General features: G+C 51.6%; 1 protein-coding gene across 3 annotated transcripts in view; it reads right to left on the bottom strand.

Annotated features, from left to right (window-relative positions):
- The window catches only part of ASIC2 (acid sensing ion channel subunit 2), a 217,506-nt gene that overhangs the window by 8,679 nt on the left and 189,032 nt on the right, over positions 1-19,795 (bottom strand). For 2 of the 3 annotated variants that reach the window (XM_029075932.2, XM_029075931.2), the window contains exons 4-8: positions 17,125-17,275; positions 14,652-14,708; positions 12,595-12,748; positions 11,444-11,535; positions 135-214 (exon numbers count right to left, since the gene is read on the bottom strand). In XM_029075932.2, the coding sequence (XP_028931765.1) occupies positions 135-214; positions 11,444-11,535; positions 12,595-12,748; positions 14,652-14,708; positions 17,125-17,275 (534 nt within the window). Of the gene's footprint in view, positions 1-134; positions 215-642; positions 679-11,443; positions 11,536-12,594; positions 12,749-14,651; positions 14,709-17,124; positions 17,276-19,795 lie in introns of those variants that run through there. The other variant, XM_029075933.2, reaches the window with a different exon arrangement.

Below are 19,795 nucleotides of genomic sequence, written 5' to 3'. Positions count from 1 at the left end.
AATAAGGCTGGTACATTGGTAACCCTGATTGTGAAGGACTTCCCATGGGGTTCTCCAGCCCCTGGCCCATCAGCTGAGGAGAAAGCGAGGTTTCTTTTCATTATTTGTCTGGTGAGAAACAATGTCACTCTTACCTCATAAATGTAATCAAAGAGCTCTAGTATTGTAAGGATACTAGCACCAATAAATAATCCCATCTGACCACCAATGTCACCTAGAGAGAGAGCATAAGGGAGAGAGGAGATGGAATTTTCATAGGACACTGTGGGAAAGAAGGTTCAAACAACCCCCCCCACAATTCTTCCCAGAACCTGCCACCCAGGATGGATTCTGGCCTGGAAATCCCACACTCCCTCCCCCAGTCCAGCCCTCTCCAGGAGCAGAGTCCAGAAAGCAACGGTGTTCACAGGGGCTCCTAGGACAGCTCAGGAGTGAGACTCCAGGCGACTCATTTCCATCCGCCCCTGGCACAATCCCCACTAAGTTCTCGTGCCATCTGGGCTTGCTCCCCACCAGCTTGGGGCAACAAAAGCGGCTTCTGACAGGAAACTCTCTCTCAGTCCCAAACCAATCCCTGCCCCTGGCCAGCTTGGTCATTGCTTCCACCAAAGAAAGGAAAACTGCCTCTCGTGGACACCATACCAGGCCCCTCCTACAACTACAGCGACAACTGCAGTCCTGGAGAGAAAGAGAGAGAGGAAGAAAGGGAGGGAAAGGGGGAGAGAGAGAAAGAGGGAGAGAGGGAGGGGGAGGGAGAGAGAGAGCATGTTTCTGGAACATGCAGTAACATGTTGTAATACAGGTGACCCTGTGACAAGGGCAACCCTCAGACCAGCCAGAGGGGCCTTTTGTCAGGGAACCAGAAGTGACCCTCTAGTTTTAGCTAGGGGACTTAAGACTCAGGTCCCTGGACTCCTTACCCTTGTCCTGAAGTTCCCTCATCAGCATCCCCCAAAAACAGCAGTGCCAGAGGAAACCTGTCAGAACAGGGCCTCAGCCAAAGGCTCAAGGGCTGCCATTATTCCAGCCAGCTACTGGCCACCCGGTCAATAGACCACTCAGCATGGTCTGAATGTCACGTAGGAGTTTGGTGCCTGGCTGCTGTTTAGTAGCTGGTTCTCCAGGCACCCAAGAGCATGGTCCCGCAGGGATGATAGTGGGGCCGGGGCAGGGCTGGATTGTCCCCACTGGGGTCTGGTGACTGACCACTGGGGTGCTGATGGGGCTTCTCCCTCTCCTTAGCACACCACACCTGACAAGAGGAAAGGGAATGGCCACGACATCGGTAAGACCCCAGGGCAACGTGGCCTGTCTCCCTTTCCAGCTCCAGAGGCAAGTAGCCACTTCCCCCATGCTCTGCTCACAGCAGCTCTTATGGCTAAGGCACTGGACCCTGGGCTCTGGCTCCCAGCCCCCGGCCCCCAGAACAAAGCTGTGACCTCTCAGGTCCCCAGAGTTAGAGCTTGGGTGAAGGTCTCTCCTGATGGCCGCTAACCTCCACCATAGCTAACCTGGTGTCCGTCAAGGAGGAGGGTACAGATTTGCTTGCCATTCCTCCAGTTCCAGCCCATATAAGCATAGTTAATGCACACAGTAAGCACTTAATAAATATTACTGATTGACTGATTGATGAAAGGGACATTGGCTTGAGGCCCTCCAAGGCAGCAGGTGGTGGTGAAGTTTGAGACTCTTCCTGCTTGCCTATATTTTCAATGGGGGTGGTCAGACCTGAGATTCTGGCGTGGGATCAGTTATGAGGCCAGTGGCAAGAGCCTTCTGAATGGTCTTTTGGTCTCCACCTCCAATGAACTCAACTCATCCCTAAAGCAAAAATCTCATTTCTGAGCACTGACCAAACAGCCCAGTGATCTCGTTCACTGCCGGCACCACCGCACTCAGATGTACAGGGGAACCGGCTACTAAATGGTACCCAAGCAGCAAACTCATGTACAACACCTCTCCGAGGTCCAGAGGCCACTATGGGGAGTTTTGAAGAACCACTGGTCACATACACAGGACAAGATGATGACTGTGAGGGGAGGAGTCAGAGGTTGGTAATGGCAGGGGGTGTGGGGCTGATGCTTGGCCTTTCCTTAGGCCCAGAGCAGCAAGCTGGGATTGGGAAGGCAGCACAGGGCTCCTGTGCAAAACTCAAAGAGACACATGGGATGATTTCTCCCACAGAACACTACGCCTTGGGGCGTGGCTTGGCTAGAACGGCCCCTCCCAGAACAAGGCCCAAGGGGGACATCTGCTCCTGTTTAGATTTTTCTGATCCAAGGGTGAGGAGGCAAGAGTCAAAGAAAGGGCATTTTGAGGAGCAGCTGGTATTCCTCAAACAGAGACCCTTCATTCTCAGCCCGCTTCATGGCTCTGTGTTGGTCCTGGCTCCGCAGTGGAGAGGTTTTTAACAAAAGCCACTGGATAAGAGATGCAGGCAGCCAGAGAAGGGCCTAGACCCACACACCAATCAATCAATCAATCATTTTTATTCAGCATTTACTGTGTGCAGAGCACTGTACTAAGTGCTTGGGAGAGTACAATATAACAGAGTTGGCAGACATGTTCCCTGCCCACAACAAGCTTACAGACTAGAGGAGGGGCAGACACTGATGTAAATAAATAAAATACGGATATACACATAAGTGCTCTGGAGCTGAGGGATGGGTGAATAAAAGGTGCAAATCTAAATGTAAGAGCAATGCAGAAGGAAGTGGGGGAAGAGGAAATGAGAGCCTACTTGGGGAAGGCCTCTTGGAGGAGATGTACCTAAAATAAGGTTTTGAAGGTGGGGTTAGTGACTGTCCGATATGAAGAGGAGAGAGTTCCAGGCCAGAGGCAGGACGTGGGTGAGAGGTCGATGATGGGACAGATGAGGTTGAAGTACAGCGAGTAGGTTGGCCTTACAGGAGTGAAGTGTGAGGGTTGGGTTGTAGTAGGAAAGCAGTGACAGCAGGGTGGTCATTTGCCTGGTTTCATACCAGAGTGTCTGATTTTCCACTGATTTAATAATGTTGGCATTTGTTAAGCGCTTACTATGTGCCAAGCACTGTTCTAAGTGCTGAGGTAGATACAAAGTAATCAGGTTGTCCCACGAAGGGCTCACGGTCTTCCTCCCCATTTTACAGATGAGGTAACTGAGGCACAGAGAAGTTAAGCAACTTGCCCAAGGTCACACAGCTGACAAGTGGCTTAGTCAGGCCGGGATTAGAACCCATGACCTCTGACTCCCAAGCCTGGGTTCTTTCCACTGAGCCACGCTGCTTTTTACTGATTTGTCTCCTCTTCAGTATGGTGTGTGTGTGTGTACGTGTGCATGCACGCACATGCACGTGCACATATATGAACATGTGTGCACACAGTGGGGATTAGACAAAGTGGGGTGGGGGGGCGAGGGTCCTGGTGTTCTTGACTGCTGTCCACAATCACCATAGTCACCAGAGGCTGACCCTGCTTGACTCTGAGCCTCCACTACTCTGTCTCTAAAAAGGGACCAGTGAACACCCCATCCCCTGTCTACCACCCAGCAGAGATGGAGAGAGCACCATCCCTCCAGGACTCTGCAAAGTTTGGAGAAATCACCCCAAAATTCAGGGTTGCCCACCCTTCCTCTCCTAGACCATGTCCTGGCATGGACCCAGAGGAAAATGGTGAAAGGAGGGGTGGTCTGACTGCTTTTCTCTAACCCTCTAGAATAATAAAGATGATGACCATAATTCTCTGTAAGTGTCATAGGGTTGAGCTTCCTGATCACCAAAGGTCAGTGGTGAGAACAGATTGTGCCAGCAGGGGGCAGAATCAGCCTCAAAAACCATTCAACTTTATTAATGCCATCTTTATTTTGTTTAGTAGAAATAGCATATGAATTTAGGTTCTGCTCTTCTAGCAGGGAGAGTAGTAAGTGGATAAAGCAGGGGGAAGGAATGTAGACTCCCCACTGTGCCCACCACCCCCATCTCCCCCAACCTGAGTGAGGCAGCTGTTTCCGGAAGCAGCAGATCTCAACTCCGGAAGTGCGGAAGCAGAGCGAGTGGCTCCTGGCCTTGGGGGCTCTGCCCCATGACCGTCTTGAAGCAGAGAGATCAGGCAGCCCCGGACTCCCTTGCCTCCACAGTTTGGCTAAGAGTGGTCCCAGTCCAATGCCCCACACTTGCTCTGGGGCCGCTGGAATGAGGGGCACGGCGGCAGCTGGGACGCAGCCCTGGAAAATGGTAGTCCTGGACTTGACCTGCTTTCAACCCTGCCTTGTACTCCTCTTCCCAGCCAGTGTGGCTCAGCCTCCTTTCCCCTCCCCTGTCATGGCCTGCAAGCTGTGAGCTGCTCTTTGTCAGTCTGGGCTCGGAGCCAACAGCCTCTCTGAGCCCGTCCCCAAGTCCCTTTCCCCGGCAACCACGGGCTTCCCATTTCATCCCTAGAGTGGCCCAGGTTCGCCTGGGGTTGGCTCTCTGAAGAATAACTGCACTTCCTACTCATTGAGTCACACAGCGACAAAGCCAGGTGGTGGGTTCCGGGCTCGGCTAGCAGCTGGGTCCAACCTTGAGCTGCGGGGGCTTCCGGAACTGAGTGGGCTCTGATGAAAGCCTGGAGTGGAGGGATGGTAATGCAGGAGGCTACTTTTCCTTTTCCTTGTTGGCTTTCTGGGATCCTGAAAATACAGCCCTCTGAAGGCTTTCTCGCATATGATCCTGCAACCACCAATCGGAATCCGGCACTCGTGTCGGGCAAGTCTTTGGGCCTCCTGGTCCCATCTGCTCTCTCCCGCTGTTCTGATTACTGTCTGGGAAGAGGGTTGATGCTGTCTGTGACTACAAGGTCAGACTTAGTTACTGCCCATGGAAATGGAGGCCAGAGCTGAACCTCGCTCCCAGTGAATCAGAGTCCTCTACCCCTCCAAGCTCCCGCCACACTCTTTCCATCCAACTTGTGCTTCCTCAGTTTTTCCAGCTCCGAGTTCAGTTTTGACCTGGGTTTACTTGTCCTGATGACTTTCCTCCTCTTTTTATTGACTGATTCTTTACTTGCTTTAACCTTATCTCAGAAAGCTCAGTGCTTAAATGTTGACAACCCCCTCTCCCTCTTTGGCCCCTATCACTAGTAAACAAATGGAAGAAAATTACCTTAGCTCACTGCATTCCTGGGGCCAGATAGCCCTAGGTCAACACTCCCTTCACTAATGACCTGCAAATTAACCAGCCTGGCTCTCAGGGAGGAGTGGGCAAATAAGATCAAGCTCCTGAGCACCATTACAGGGCAGAGGGCAGAGGCCATGAGTGTGGGAGGGAACTCGAACCCCGCTCCAGTCTATTCTTCACTCCGCTGCCTGGCTCATCTTCCTGCAGAAACAATCTGGGCATATCACTCCCCTTCTTAAACAACTCCAGTGGTTGCCTATCAACTTCCGCTCCAAACAAAAACTCCTCACTCTAGGCTTCAAAGCTCTACATCACCTTGCCCCTTCCTACCTCTCCTCCCTTCTCTCTTTCTACCGCCCACCCCCCACGCTCCGCTCCTCCGCCGCCCACCTCCTCACCGTCCCTCGGTCTTGCCTATCCTGCCGTCGACCCCTGGGCCACGTCCTCCCGCGGTCCCGGAACGCCCTCCCTCCTCACCTCCGCCAAACTGATTCTCTTCCCCTCTTCAAAACCCTACTTAAAACTCACCTCCTCCAAGAGGCCTTCCCAGACTGTGCTCCTCTTCTCCCTCTACTCCCTCTACCACCCCCCCTTCACCTCTCCGCAGCTTAACCCTCTTTTCCCCCCATTTCCCTCTGCTCCTCCCCCTCTCCCTTCCCATCCCCTCAGCACTGTACTCGTCCGCTCAACTGTATATATTTTCATTACCCTATTTATTCTGTTAAAGAAATGTACATCGCCGCGATTCTATTTAGTTGCCATTGTTTTTACGAGATGTTCTTCCCCTTGACTCTAGTTACTGCCATTGTTCTTGTCTGTCCGTCTCCCCCGATTAGACCGTAGGCCCGTCAAACGGCAGGGACTGTCTCTATCTGTTGCCAACTTGTTCATTCCAAGCGCTTAGTACAGTGCTCTGCACATAGTAAGCGCTCAATAAATACTATTGAATGAATGAATGAATGAACACCTATGTTTCTGCTCATCTAGATGGCCTGTCACTCAAACATGGGGAGAAGTCACCTGGTCTGAAGAGTGGCTGTCTTTTTCACAAGCTCAGTGAATCAAGCTTGTTTCCTGAGTCCCTGCCACATATCCTAGGACTGAGTACATCTTTCATTCATTCATTCATTCATTCATTCATTCATTCATTCATTAGTATTTATTGAGCACTTACTATGTGCAGAGTACTGTACTAAGCGTTTGGAATGTACAACTCGGCAACAGATAGAGACAATCCCTGCTCAGTAACGGGCTCACAGTCTAAACAGGGGAGGCAGACAGCAAATCAAAATAGAACAAAACAAAACAAGCAGTCTGGCGCAGACATCATCAAGATAAATAGAATCATAGAGATATACACATCATTAACAAAATAAATAGGGTAATAAATAATATATACAAATACGCACAGTGCTGAGGGGAGGGAAGGGGGAAGAGCCGAGGGCGGGAGGGGGGGAATGGGGAGGGGAAGAGGAGCAGAGGGAAGGGGGGGGCTCAGTCTGGGAAGGCCTCCTGAAGGAGGTGAGCTCTCAGTAGGGCTTTGAAGAGGGGAAGAGAGTTAGTTTGGCAGATGTGAGGAGGGAGGGCATTCCAGGTCAGCGCTAGGAGGTGGGCCAGGGGTCGACGGCAGGACAGGCGCCAACGGGGGACAATGAGGAGGTGAGCGGCAGAGGAGCAGAGCATGCGGGGTGGGCAGTAGAAAGAGAGAAGGGAGGTGAGGTAGGAGGGGGCAAGGTGATGGAGAGCTTTGAAGTCCAGAGTGAGAAGTTTTTGTTATGTGCAGAGGTTGAAAGGCAACCACTGGAGGTTTTTAAGGAGGGGAGTGACATGCCCAGAGCGTTTCTGCAGGAAGATTATTCGGGCAATGTATTGAAGAATAGATTGGAGTGGGGAGAGACAGAAGGAAAGGAGATCAGAGAGAAGGCTGACACAATAAGCCAGTTGGGATATTATGAGAGCTTGTACCAGCACGATAGCCGTTTGGATAGAGAGGGAAGGGCAGATCTTGGCGATATCGTAAAGGTGAGACCGGTAGGTGTTGGTGACGAATTGGATGTGTTGGTGAATGACAGAGCAGAGTCAAGGATGACACCAAGGTTGCAGGCCTGTGAGACAGGAAGGATGGTAGTGCCGTCCACAGTGACGGGGAAGTCAGGAAGAGGACAGGGTTTGGGAGGGAAGATAAGGAGCTCAGTCTTAGACATGTTGAGTTTTAGGTGGCGGGCAGACATCCAGGTGGAGATGTCCTGAAGGCAGGAGGAGATACGAGCCTGGAGGGAGGGGGAGAGAACAAGGGAGGAGATGTAGATTTGGGTGTCATCTGCGTAGAAATGATAGTTGAAGCCGTGGGAGCGAAGGAGTTCACCAAGGGAGTGAGTGTAGATGGAGAACAGAAGAGGGCCAAGAACTGACCCTTGAGGAACCCCTACAGTTAGTGGATGGGAGGGGGAGGAGGAGCCCACGAAGGAGACCGAGAATGAACGGCCAGAGAGATAAGGAGAACCAGGAGAGGTTGGAGTCCATGAAGCCAAGGTGAGATAAAGTGTGGAGGAGAAGGGGATGGTCGACAGTGACAAAGGCAGCTGAGAGGTCGAGGAGGATTAGGATAGAGTAGGAGCCTTTGGATTTGGCAAGAAGGAGGTCATTGGTGAATGAGCCAGCTAGGACAGAGGACAGTGCTGGAAAGCCCTTGGGGACCAGGCACTAGCACCAGAGGCCTCCAAGAGCCCCAGCCAGTCCTGGCACTGGGCTTCCACCCTCTACTTGGGGGTCCTAGATTGGTTGGGGCCATCGCAGGGCTGGGGAGCTGGGGGGCTGGGGCAGACAAGCCCATTTCTTGGACAACACAATTGACTTGACCACCAGCCCCTTGGCCAACAAGATTACTTTTTCAGGAGCCCAAATGACCATGGCCTAGCCCCAGTTTTCTGGGAGGGTGAGCTGGAACTTGGAAACAGTGGGCGGGGGGGAATCTTGAGGAACAGGCTCTCATTTCAAGAAAGATGGGGGGGCCCTTGGCCCTGATGCAATCTCAGCAGCCCCAGACCAGAAAAGGGCAGATGAGGGATCCAGAGCCCAAGTGGTTCCTCCAGGAAGCAGTACCAGGATTACCTTCACCCACTGCTCCCCACTGACATTTGGCTTCAGAACTCTGCTCCACAGGCAGGTCAGCAGGTTACACCTAGCAATCATGTGAAAGCCATTGATGGGGAAGATTTAGAAATCGATGAGGAACTCATTGAAGTGAGAGTTCATCTCAACATCCAGTGCCAGGCTGCGACCTCCAGAACTAAGCTATCACCCCTGGCCATGCAAGACCTTAGTACAGTGTTCTACACACAGTAAGCCCTCAGTAAATATGATTGAATGAATGAATGGAAAGATAAATGTCATGTCTGACTGACAGACACCGGGAGAGGGGGGTGAGGAGGGGACAGGGTTGAACTTGATCAAGACCTGTAAGAGGAATTGGGAGAAGCTTTGAATGCGTGGGTTCTATTAATGGGCATGATCTGTTGTCCCTAAGGGGGAAGAAGAGGATGTCCTTCTGCTGAAAGGCTGTTTACCCGCCAGATTGTGCCCGAACAGTAAAGGCTGGTGTGGGGAACTTCATTAAAAGCTGAGACCTGCCAACTGTTGGGGGCGGGGGTCCCTCTGGCACCTGCTGTGGGGTCCAGGCTGGTGGAAGAGGTGGGCGAGCAGCCATCTCAAGTTCTTGCCCAACTCTGACTTTAGCTCCCTTGGTTCTACCATTTCCCAATCTCTCCTGCACACTCCTGGGCATTTCTGTGCACTTATGTGATCTCCCAAACACTCCTGGGTGTTCCCAAACACTCCTGGGCTCTCCTGGGTACTTCTGGTTCATGCAAGGGTCTTTCAGGCCAGGACCTTTCCCTACATGCCACGTTGGGGAGAGCTGAGGGAAGGAATGGGTTCAGGGCTGCAAACAGCCCAGAAGCCTGGGAGCCCAGGAGTCCTTCCCAATGCCAGTCTCCACGGCACACTCACAGAGAGACCCGAGGTCTTCTCTGGGCTCAATCTTCCATATCCCTAGCTGAGGAGGAGCTGTGGCATCTCCTCTTGGGTGGCTCCAGAAATTCCAGAAGCCAGGAATTCCTAGAGTGGCCCAACCCTATCAGTCCCTATCAGGCTCGCAGAGCTGTGGGAAGGGCCATCGGCCCTCAAGATACCAGGCTTTCTGCAGTCACCTGACAACCCGAGCTCCCCAACTGCTGCAAATTTCCATTTTAATAATTTGCAGGTGATACCAATGTTTTCCTGGCAGAGCATTTCAGTGAGGGAACAGTAGCTGGATAAAGTCTGGCCCTCCCTTTGGATGCAAAAATGCAATAGCAGACATACCCAGAGTGCACTTTTCTCTTTTTTTCCTTAATAAATTGCAAATTTGGCTCAAGAATTCAGGGTCAAATGTGGTAGTTTAGTTCTTTCCAAGTGAACTTCCCTCTGCTCACTGTAAGGAAGTTTATTGTGAAGAGGTGATGACCAGCTTATCCCATGGGGTGACCACACAAGGTTATCGCACATAGGTATCACCCAAGGTTATCTCCTGGGATATCACCCTGCGTTATTGCACGGGGTTACCTCCTGAGGTCATTGCCCGGGGTGTTGTACAGGGTTATTGCCCAGGGTTATCGCCTAGGTTTATCACACAAAGTAACAGATGTTTCCAAGACCAGGTACACACAAATTTAACTGGCCCCTGTGGCTCTCTGGCCAATCCCCTAAACCAAGGCACCTCTGAGACCAGTTCTAAGGGAAAGTGAGAGGAGGGCAACTAAGATGGCTGGGCAGTGGAGGCGCTTCTGGCAGAAGGTGGACTGAAAAGTCTCAGCCCCTTGGGTCAAAAAGGTTGAACACTGAGAGCTGGCTGCTGGGGAAGGGAACTGGGGAAGGGAACAGAACATGGCCAATTCCAAAAAGGAGAGAAGGAATACAGAGAGGGAAGCTCAAGCCCCTGCCAACCCACCTAGGATACATGGTGGGACCACTGCTGCTGGGCCACTACAATGGGACCACTGTGGCTGGGCTTCTACATTGGGGTGACTGCAGCTCATCCACTGCAGTGTGTGGTGGGATCACTGGGCTGGCCCCTGCAACTGGGTCACTGCAACTGGTCCACTAGAGGCCACTGACCACCACGTGGAGATGCCCTAAAGGCCAGAGGAGATTGGAGAATGTGAAGAAGGAGAGGGAACGGAGCTGAAGAGGACATTTGGGAGTCATCGTCACTGAGGTGGGAACTGAATCCAGGTGAGCAGATCGAATCCCAGAAACAGCAAGGGTGAATTGTAGGAATAAAGGGCCCAGAGCTGAGCCCAGTGGAGCTGCCCAGACTGAGGGCAGAGCTCAGTGGAGCAGCCCAGACTGAGGGCAGAGCCTAGTGGAGCAGCCCAGACTGAGGGCCTTCACGAGGAGGAAGAACAGCATTGGAGACTGAGGAGACTGTAAGCCCCTATGGGGACAGGGAGATTGTCCCTGAATTCTACTGTACTCTCCCAAGTGCTTAGTACCATGCTCTGCATACTGTGGGTGCTCAATAAATACTATGGATTGATTGAAGAGGATTAAATTGAAGACAGGCCAATAGATTGAGTGAGAAAGCAATGATTGGAGCTTGGGGGAGCCCAGCGTCAGTAAGGTGAAGGGAGACCTGGAGACACTTAAGCACTTGTACAAGCTCTACCTCAACCAATGGACCAATGAGGAAATACCAGAGCGACTCAAAGATGCCATAGCATCTCATCCCCTCCCTCTTCATATCTGATAAATGACCACTCTCCCCACCTTCAAAGCCTTATAAAAAGCACATCTTCCCAGACTAAGCCCTCATTTCCTCTTCTCCCACTCCCTTCTGAGTAGCTCTTGTACTTGGATTTGCATCCTTTATTCACTCCTCCCTCAGTCCCATGGAACTTATTTACATATCCTAATTTATTTATTTACAATATTGTCTGTCTCCCCCTTAGACTGTAAGCTCGCTGAGGGCGGGGAATGTGCCTACCAACTCTGTTATATTGTACTCTCTCAAGTGCTTAATACAATGCTCTGCACAGAGTAAATGCTGAATAAATACAAATGATTGATTGATTGACCACTCTTACCCTCCTTAAGAAGAAGGGTGAGAGCTGAGTTTACAGCAATTATTGGGGCATTTCATTACTCTCCATTACCCACAAGATCATAGCCAGAGTCTTCATGGGTCCCCCTCCCTAAAGAGTCCTCTGCCTTCCCCACCTCCCCCACTCACCCACAAAGAGTTGGCAAGAGATAGGACTGAGGTTTTGGCTCACCGAGTAAGGCTGCAACTTCATATGCTTTCTTCTGCTCAATTGTCTCATAGTTGAGCGCTTCAAAGAAGATATCAAGGACAAGAATATTCTCTCTGTGGAGACAGGAGAGCAGATGTAGACACAGAGACCAGGGATTCTCTTTCCCTTCCCTCATCATCCTTGCTATGCTTCGCTTCCTCTGCCCTCCCTCAAATGCCTCCACTGGCCTATACCCTCACTGCCCTTGTCTCTACAGATGTGTGTCTCCCTCAAACCCCTCCCCTGTGCCCCTTGTCCCTGCCACCGTGGAGGGTTGGGTAACTGCTCTCCTCCTCAGTGAGATTGGAAACTCTGGGCCTTCCCTGGAGGCTCCTGGGGTCAAGTCTCCCTGGCACCATCAAGCCAGGATTCAGCCTGCAGATCCAGGCCTGGGAGAGCTGGCCTCCTACCTGCACTCTAGTGGGGGGATGGCCCCACTCTGGAGCTGGCTTCCTACCCAACGCACTAGGGGAATGGCCCTGCTAAGGAGTTGGCCTCCCACCCAAACTACTGGGGGAGTGGTCATGCTGTGGAGCTGACGTCTTGCCCATACACTACCAAGGGAATGGCCCTGTGGTGGAGCTGGCTTCCTGCCCACCCAACTGGGTGAATGACCCTGCTGTGGAGTTGGCCTCCCACCCATCCTGCCGAGGGAACAGCCCAGCTGTAGAGCTGACCTCCTACCCTCACCCTATCGGGGATACGGCCCTGCTGTGGCCATGAGTCCTGGAGAGATGGGAGATATGAACCTGGCCTGTCTAGGGGCCACTTCAGAAGGTCGGAGTGAGGGGTTTACCTATTCCATTTATCCCAGGGAAACAGGGGCAGCCCAAAGAAACATCTTGGCAATAAAAAAGTAATTATGTTTCCACAAAATATCTACTAAGAAGCAGTGCTTGACAGACCCTGCTGCTTCTCGTTAGCCCTCGCCTTCTGAGAGATTTAAGTCCTGCAGCAACTAGTCAATTCTGTCCACAGAAAGCATACATGTTCTTATGAGTTGTGAAGACATGACTTAAAGCCACCTGGTCTGCCAAACACTTCCAACTCCCTCCCTCCCTCCTTTCCTTCTCCCCATCCTATGCCCCCTTCCCTCCAGTCACTCTCCAGGAGTCTGGCCTTAGGTTACTTACGAGATGTATTTTTCTGACTTATTAAACTTTTTCTCCAGGTACTTGGCAGAGGTTTTGCTGGGAATCTTCACCATGGACAGCTCTTTATTGTACCTAGTTAGGTTACAGGGTGTCCTGCAGATACAGTAATTACTGTCCTTCTCGGCCAGCAAACCTGGGCAGGAGAAAGAGGTAGAACTGAACGAGGCAGGGATGGTCTCCCTGGACTTGTGAATTTATGAGCCCTTCCTCAGATCAGTGTTCTCTACGACAGCCCAATTTGTTTATCTTGACCACTCTAATCTATACTTTTCTGCTTGTTTCCCTTGTTAGAATGGAAGGTCCTTGTAGGTATGGCTCATGTGACTCTTGAGGGAGTATGCATTAACAAAGCTTGTGATAATAATAACAATAATAATAATGATGGCATTTGTTAAGTGCTTACTATGTGCAAAGCGCTGGGAGGGCTACAAGGTAATCAGGTTGTCCCACGTGGGGCTCACAGTCTTAATCCCCATTTTACAGGTGAGGTAACGGAGGCTTAGAGAAGTTAAGTGACTTGCCCAAAGTCACACAGCTGACAAGTGGAGGAGCCGGTTTTAGAACCCATGACCTCTGACTGCCAAGACCGTGTTCTTTCCACTGAGCCACGCTGCTTCTCTATTCTTCCAATTTGCAGAATTGTAGATTGAGTAGTTTTTTAACTGTATACTCTCTCCTAGGACGTAGGTAGTCTGCGTTTAGGCAGCTAGAGTCTTGTGGGGCTCCAGATACGGGCCCTGTATTTATAGTATAAGGGAGGGGTGGTGGTGAGCGAGGCTTGCTTGAAACTTAGTGCAGCAATCAATCAATCATATTTATTGAGCAGTTACTGTGTGCAGAGTACTGTACTAAGCACTTGGGGGACTTCAACATAGCAGAGTTGGTACACACGTTCCCTGCCCAGAGCCAGGAGCAATGAAACCATAAAACATAGGACTGCATAATGGATGAGCTCTGTTCCTCCCACTGCTCTCAGACCCTGCCTCCCAATTCCTTCACACTCTTCAGAGACTCTGGCACTATTTGAACAGGCTAAAACAGAAATCCTGGCTTTCTATGGACAACAATTAGAGAGGCAGCATGACCTAATGGGAAGGGCACAGGACTGGGAGGCAGGAGATCACAGTTCGAGTCCCACCTCTGCCACCGGCATGCTGTGCGACCTCGGGAAAGTTGCTCAACCTCTGTCGGCCTCATCTGTAAAAGGGGGTTAGAGGAATTGTGAGCCACATGTGGGACAGGAACCTAGCCCAGCATTTGACCCCGTGGACCGTAAATGCACTTCACCCAGAAAAGGGTCTCGTCGCTTTTGGCCGAGAGCCTCCAACCTTACCCAGAGATCTCTGAGGAAGGAAAGACACAGAGACACAACCATGTCGAGGGGCAAGGGCCAGCAGAGAAAACACCACCCATCGGGTTGGAGGAAAGGATAAGGCATGAGGGCAGCGCCACCCGACCAACTCATCGTGGAAGGACACAAATGATTGAGAGGACCAACAGACACCCAGTGGGAACAATGGCAACCAGTGGACACGAGGGAGGTTGTATGTAATAAAGTGCATTGGAGTGATCTGTGAACATTCTCTGGCAGTGACAGAGGATGTGCCCATCAAATTTCAACTTCCCCCTTGATCTGTGATGACAAGAAAGTTGCTTCTTGTTGCCTTTAACTACCTCCTCATTGAGACTCTGTGGCATCGATCCACCAGAGCTAACAACTTTGTGATTCTGTACTTCTCAGGTACTTAGTCTAGTGCACCATACCAATCAAATGCTCATAAGCACTATTACTATAATTACTACTGGGACCCGGAGCTTCAGAGCACCTGGGATCCCCCATGACAGGAGCTGAAAGGGCTTAATGGAATGGTAGGAGGGCACACGGCTTGGTAAGGTAGGGCCAAAAATTGGGATTCCTGTCACCGGTCTTCTGTCCCTGCCCACGGCCTCCATGGGGAGAGCAGTGAGCCCTCGCTGCCAGCAGCTCTGCAGTGTCCACATCCCCAGAGAACCGGGAAGCACATGGGTGTACTGACCTAGGGCTGGCTCGGCACATTCCTTGTACTGCTCAGGGGTACAAAAAGGAGCGTCACCTGCAGGGAGTGAAAAATACACATTAGAGAAGCAGCATGGCCTAGATCATTCATTCAATCGTATTTATTGAGCACCATGTGCACAGCACTGTACTAAGCGCTTGGAAAGTACAATTCGGCAACAGATAGAGACAATCCCTACCCCACAACGGGCTCATGGTCTAGAAGGGGGAGACAGACAAAAACACAAAAAAAGGAGACAGGCATCAAAATAGATATATAGAATGATAGATATGTACTCATCATTAATAAAATAAATAATAATAATAATAATGTTGGTATTTGTTAAGCACTTACTACATGCAGAGCACTGTTCTCAGCGCTAGGGTAGATACAGGGTAATCAGGTTGTCCCACGTGAGGCTCACAGTTAATCCCCATTTTACAGATGAGGGAACTGAGGCCCAGAGAAGTTAAGTGACTTGCCCACAGTCATCCAGCTGACAGGTGGCAGAGCTGGGATTCGAACCCATGACCTCTGACTCCCAAGCCCGGGCTCTTTCCACTGAGCCACGCTGAATAAATATGTATAAATATACAAAAGTGTTGTGGGGCAGGGAAGGGTGTAGAGCAGAGGGAGGGAGTAGGGGCAATGGGGAAGGGAGGAGTAGAGGAAAAGGGGGGGTCAGTCTGGGAAAACCTCCTGGGGGAGGTGAACTCTCAATAGGGCTTTGAAGAGGGGAAGAGAGTTAGTTTGGCACATGTGAGAAGGGAGGGCATTCCAGGTCAGCACTAGGACATGGGCAAGGGGTCGACGGTGGGACGGGCGAATGAGGGACCGTGCAGAGGATAATGGTGGAGGAGCGGAGTGTGCGGGCTGGACTGTAGAAGGAGAGAAGGGAGGTGAAGTAGAAGCAGGAAAGGTGATGAAGAGCTTCGAAGCCAATAGTGAGGAGTTTTTGCTTCATGCGAAAGTTGATAGGCAACCACTTGAGATTTTTGAGGAGGGGGTTGACATGCCCAGAGCGTTTCTGTAGAAAGATAATCCAGGCAGCAAGGCGAAGTATAGACTGAAGTGGGGAGAGACAGGAGGAGCGTGGGCGTGGCATGGCCTGTGGCATGAACATGGGCTTGGGAATCAGAGGTGATGGATTCTAATTCCAGCTCCAACACCTGTTTGCTGTGTGACCTTGGGCAAGTCACTTCACTTCTCTGTGCCTAGGTTACCTCATCTGTAAAACGGGGACTGCGACTATGCACCCCATGTGGGACAGGGACTGTGTCCAACTTGATTATCTTGTATCTACCCCAGTGTTTAGAACAGTGCTTGGCACATAATAAGCACTTAACAAATACCATAGAGAAGCAGTGTGGCTCAGTGGAAAGAGCATGGGTTGGGAAGTCATAGGTCATGGGTTCAAATCCCGGCTCAGCTGCTTGTCAGCTGTGTGACTTTGGGCAAGTCACTTAACTTTTCTGTGCCTCAGTTACCTCATCTGTAAAATGGGCATTAAGACTGCGAGCCCCACGTGGGACAGCCTGAGCACCTTGTATCCTCCCCAGCACTTAGAACAGTGCTTTGCACATAGTAAATGCTTAACAAATGTCATCATCATCATTATCATTATTATTATTATCATTACATGGTGAAAAGAGAAGCAGCGTGGCGCAGTAGAAAGAGCACGGGCTTTGGAGTCAGGGCTCATGAGTTCGAATCCCAGCTCTGCCACTTGTCAGCTGTGTGACTGTGGGTGAGTCACTTAACTTCTCTGTGCCTCAGTTCCCTCATCTGTAAAATGGGGATTAAGACTGTGAGCCCCATGTGGGACAACCTGATTCCCCTGTGTCTCCCCCAGCGCTTAGAACAGTGCTCTGCACATAGTAAGTGCTTAACAAATACCAACATTATTATTATTATTAAAAGATGCTCCAGAAAGTTGCCGAAACCAGCCAAGAGATGATCTGCAGGGTCCCCCTGGGTTCTGGACTGTGGCAAGTCTGACCCTGTGCCCCCTGGGGGAAGTGGGCTGCCCACAGCTGCTACACAGGGCCCAGGAGGCTTCTCTCTCTTCCCCAAACATGTTGGCCCCCAGGCTAAACAGTCTGTCCAACTTCCAGCCTGGACAGAGTGCTTGGCTGGGAGCAGGGCGAGGTAGTGATAGGTATGAGGAAATCCCAAGGGTGTGATAGGGAATTGGCTGGCATCTTACCCATGCCGGGCAGCAGGATAATGGTCCCCACCTCCCCACCCCCCCGACCCACTCTCCACTGGGCGCCAGGTTAGGGCAGGGTGTGAGGGAGAAGACAAGTCGGGAGAGAGACTTCTTCTAGTGCTGCCTCTGGACAACATATGCTGGGGTCTTTCACAGCAGTAGCAGTTGTACCTGGGGGCAGCACAGCTGAAGAAATGAGAGTCAGCATCACAGGAGGGCAAAGCAGGCAGTGTCCTGCTGACCCCTGACCCCGCCTGCATTTACCTGGCATGTGGACCATCCTGCAGTTGCAGTTCTCCACAATGTAGCGGGTCTCACAATCGATCCTACAAGCCGTAATGCTGTAAACAGGGAAGAAGTCCAATCCCAGGTCCGAGGGCCGACATTCACCCCAGGGAGGGGGCAGGTACGTCAGCTGCAGGACAGGAAGGGGCAGAGGTGAGTGGGGGGCACGGTTAAGGCCTTCTTTCAGCCCAAACCAATGTGGGGGAAGAGCGGGGCCAGAAGGAGTTCTACTGATGACCCTGGCCTCTGGTTGTTTGCTCTGGAGGGTCCCTCACTGCAGGGTCCCTGGCTGGAGGGTCCTTGGCTGGCAGGTCCCTAACTGGAGGGTCCCTCAGTGGGCAGTCTCTGGCTGGAGTGTGCCTGGCTAGAAGGAATCTGGTTGGAGGGTTCTTCAGTGGAGGATCTCTGGCTGGAGAGTCCCTCATTCGAGAGTCTCTAGTTTGAAGGTGTTTGACTGGAGGATCCCTGGCTGGAGGGTGCCTGCCTGGAAGGTTCACTCTCCAGTGGCTGCTCCTGCAGGAGGAAATTCAAGTTCAGGATTGGGAAACATCTTGGAGAAATGGCAGCAGATATGGGATTTGGGAAGGCAGAAGCTGATGGTCCTTTCCCCCAGCCCTACAGGCCCTACCCAGCCCTGTCTAACCTTGCCTTGCCTTGCCTGGCCTTGCCCATGTGCTTTACAGGGAAGGAAGATGGTGGTGGAGGCCGCAGAAACTGTCCAAGGGCTGCCGCTCTGACCTTGGATGGGAAGGGGGGCGGACCGGGCCAGTGGGTTCTAGCTGGCCCCGAAGGTGAACCGAGACTCACCTGGAAGCCAGATCTGAGAAGTCAGTGCCAGAAATGATGCTATCTACATTGGAGGGGGGTGAGGAAGGGCTCAGTTCCTCTAGACTGTAAGCTCACTATGGGCAGTGAATGTCTATCAACTCTTTTCTATTGTACTCTCCCAAGCCCTTAGTACAGTGCTCTGCATACAGTAAGTGCTCAATAAATTCGATCGATTAAATCATTCATTCATTTGTGGGGGCCTGGAAGCAAGTGTCCAGGAGAAGAGGGTGCAATAGATAGTGTTGCCAGCTCCAGGTCAACAGCTCCGTGAGTCAAGGCCACTGGGTACTGAGCCCAAAGAAGGTGAGAGCAGAGGCTCGGGGAGAGGGCGGGGGAGTCTGGTTCACTGGTGCAGTGCTTGAGAGCCACTGCTTCACTGCAGATGGGAACCTACCAGCCTGGTGGCAGCAGGGGTCAGAGCCTAAGGCAACAGTGTGTGCCCCCCTGCCTGCTCCTGCCCCAGAAGGCATCAGTCTTCATCATCCTGTGGCCCAGCCCCCCTTCTTGGCATCTTCATCACATACTGCCACCAACCATGGGAGACTGACATCACAGGGTGCCTCCTGGCCCCATTCCTGCCCTGATTCCTCATGTCCCACGTGGCCAGCAAGACCCCGAAGCCCAGGCTGCACTCTACTCTTAGAGGCTGTTTATCCCTCCTTGGGGGCTCATCCGTGGCCCAGGCTTCTCCTGGGTCCCAGTGTCCCGGCCTCCCCCGGGTTGGGGGGAGAGGGCGGCGGGGAAAGGAAAAGCAGGCGGGGCTCCTCTGGGGGCGGGGGCAGGGGAGAGTGCAATTCATAAACCTGCATGAACCTAAATATTCTGCCTCCCCGCCCTGGACTGTCCCAACAGCTCAGTACAGTCCACAACCTCAGGGAGTCGGAAGTAAATACCATTACTACTACTCCTTTTTGTGAAACACAATCTTCTCATTCCATCTTTAACATGGCTTACCCAGTTTACACACCAGCTATAATTGTAATGTAATCCCCACATCCTGACAGGTCAGGCAAATAAGAATAAATAATAAGCAGCACTAACAGCTCACATGTTTGGATTGCATTTGGGATGGGACCCCCTCCTCCCTGCACCCCTCCCTGTGATCCCCCTAATCTTTTTCTCCTCCTTGCTGGAGGTTCGAGGCTGGAAGATCACTGGAGGAGGAGGGGCTGGAAGCTGGCAGCCTTGGAAGCTTGTTAGGGAGTGAGAGAATGGAGGTCTGGTTCAGCAGGCTAGGGGCCTCATGTTCGATTGAAGGATGAGAACCCTCAAACTACCTGCTGTGCCCTAAAGTCGCCACAGGGATTCAGTCCACTCTAAGCACTTGTACCTACTCCATTGTTTTGTACAGCGAATGGCAGCGTATAGTCAGGGCTTAATAAACCCCATTTTTGACTATTATTATCAAAATACTACAATTATTTAACCACTCAGTAGTCACAGACCAGTATGACACCAGTCAGCCTGGAATGGGAAGCTTAGTCCAGAGGACTGACTCCAGGTGGAAGAAAAACCCCGAGATTCACAGTGAAGCCTACGGAATGAATCCACCACTTACGTAGAACTCTCTGAAAACAGCACCACCACAGTTTTCTTCCCCGCAATGTCAGCCTCTCATTAGATGGCAAAAAACAGAATTTGTTCGCCACCATGCTCAGAGGAGTGCTGGAGTGCTTCTCTTCATTTATAGCTATAATGTATCAGAGCGCCAGCTGCTCCCAGTTTGTCATCCAGGCCTGAGAACAGGTCCCAGATGCTGTACGTTGCATTACAGAGCATAATAAATAATCCCAATTGCAACTATGGCACTAGTTGAGCCTCG

The sequence above is a fragment of the Ornithorhynchus anatinus genome, chromosome 11 (genome assembly GCF_004115215.2).
Source record: "Ornithorhynchus anatinus isolate Pmale09 chromosome 11, mOrnAna1.pri.v4, whole genome shotgun sequence".
Taxonomy (NCBI): Eukaryota; Metazoa; Chordata; class Mammalia; order Monotremata; family Ornithorhynchidae; genus Ornithorhynchus; species Ornithorhynchus anatinus.
This window is presented reverse-complemented; position numbering and strand designations above follow the sequence as displayed.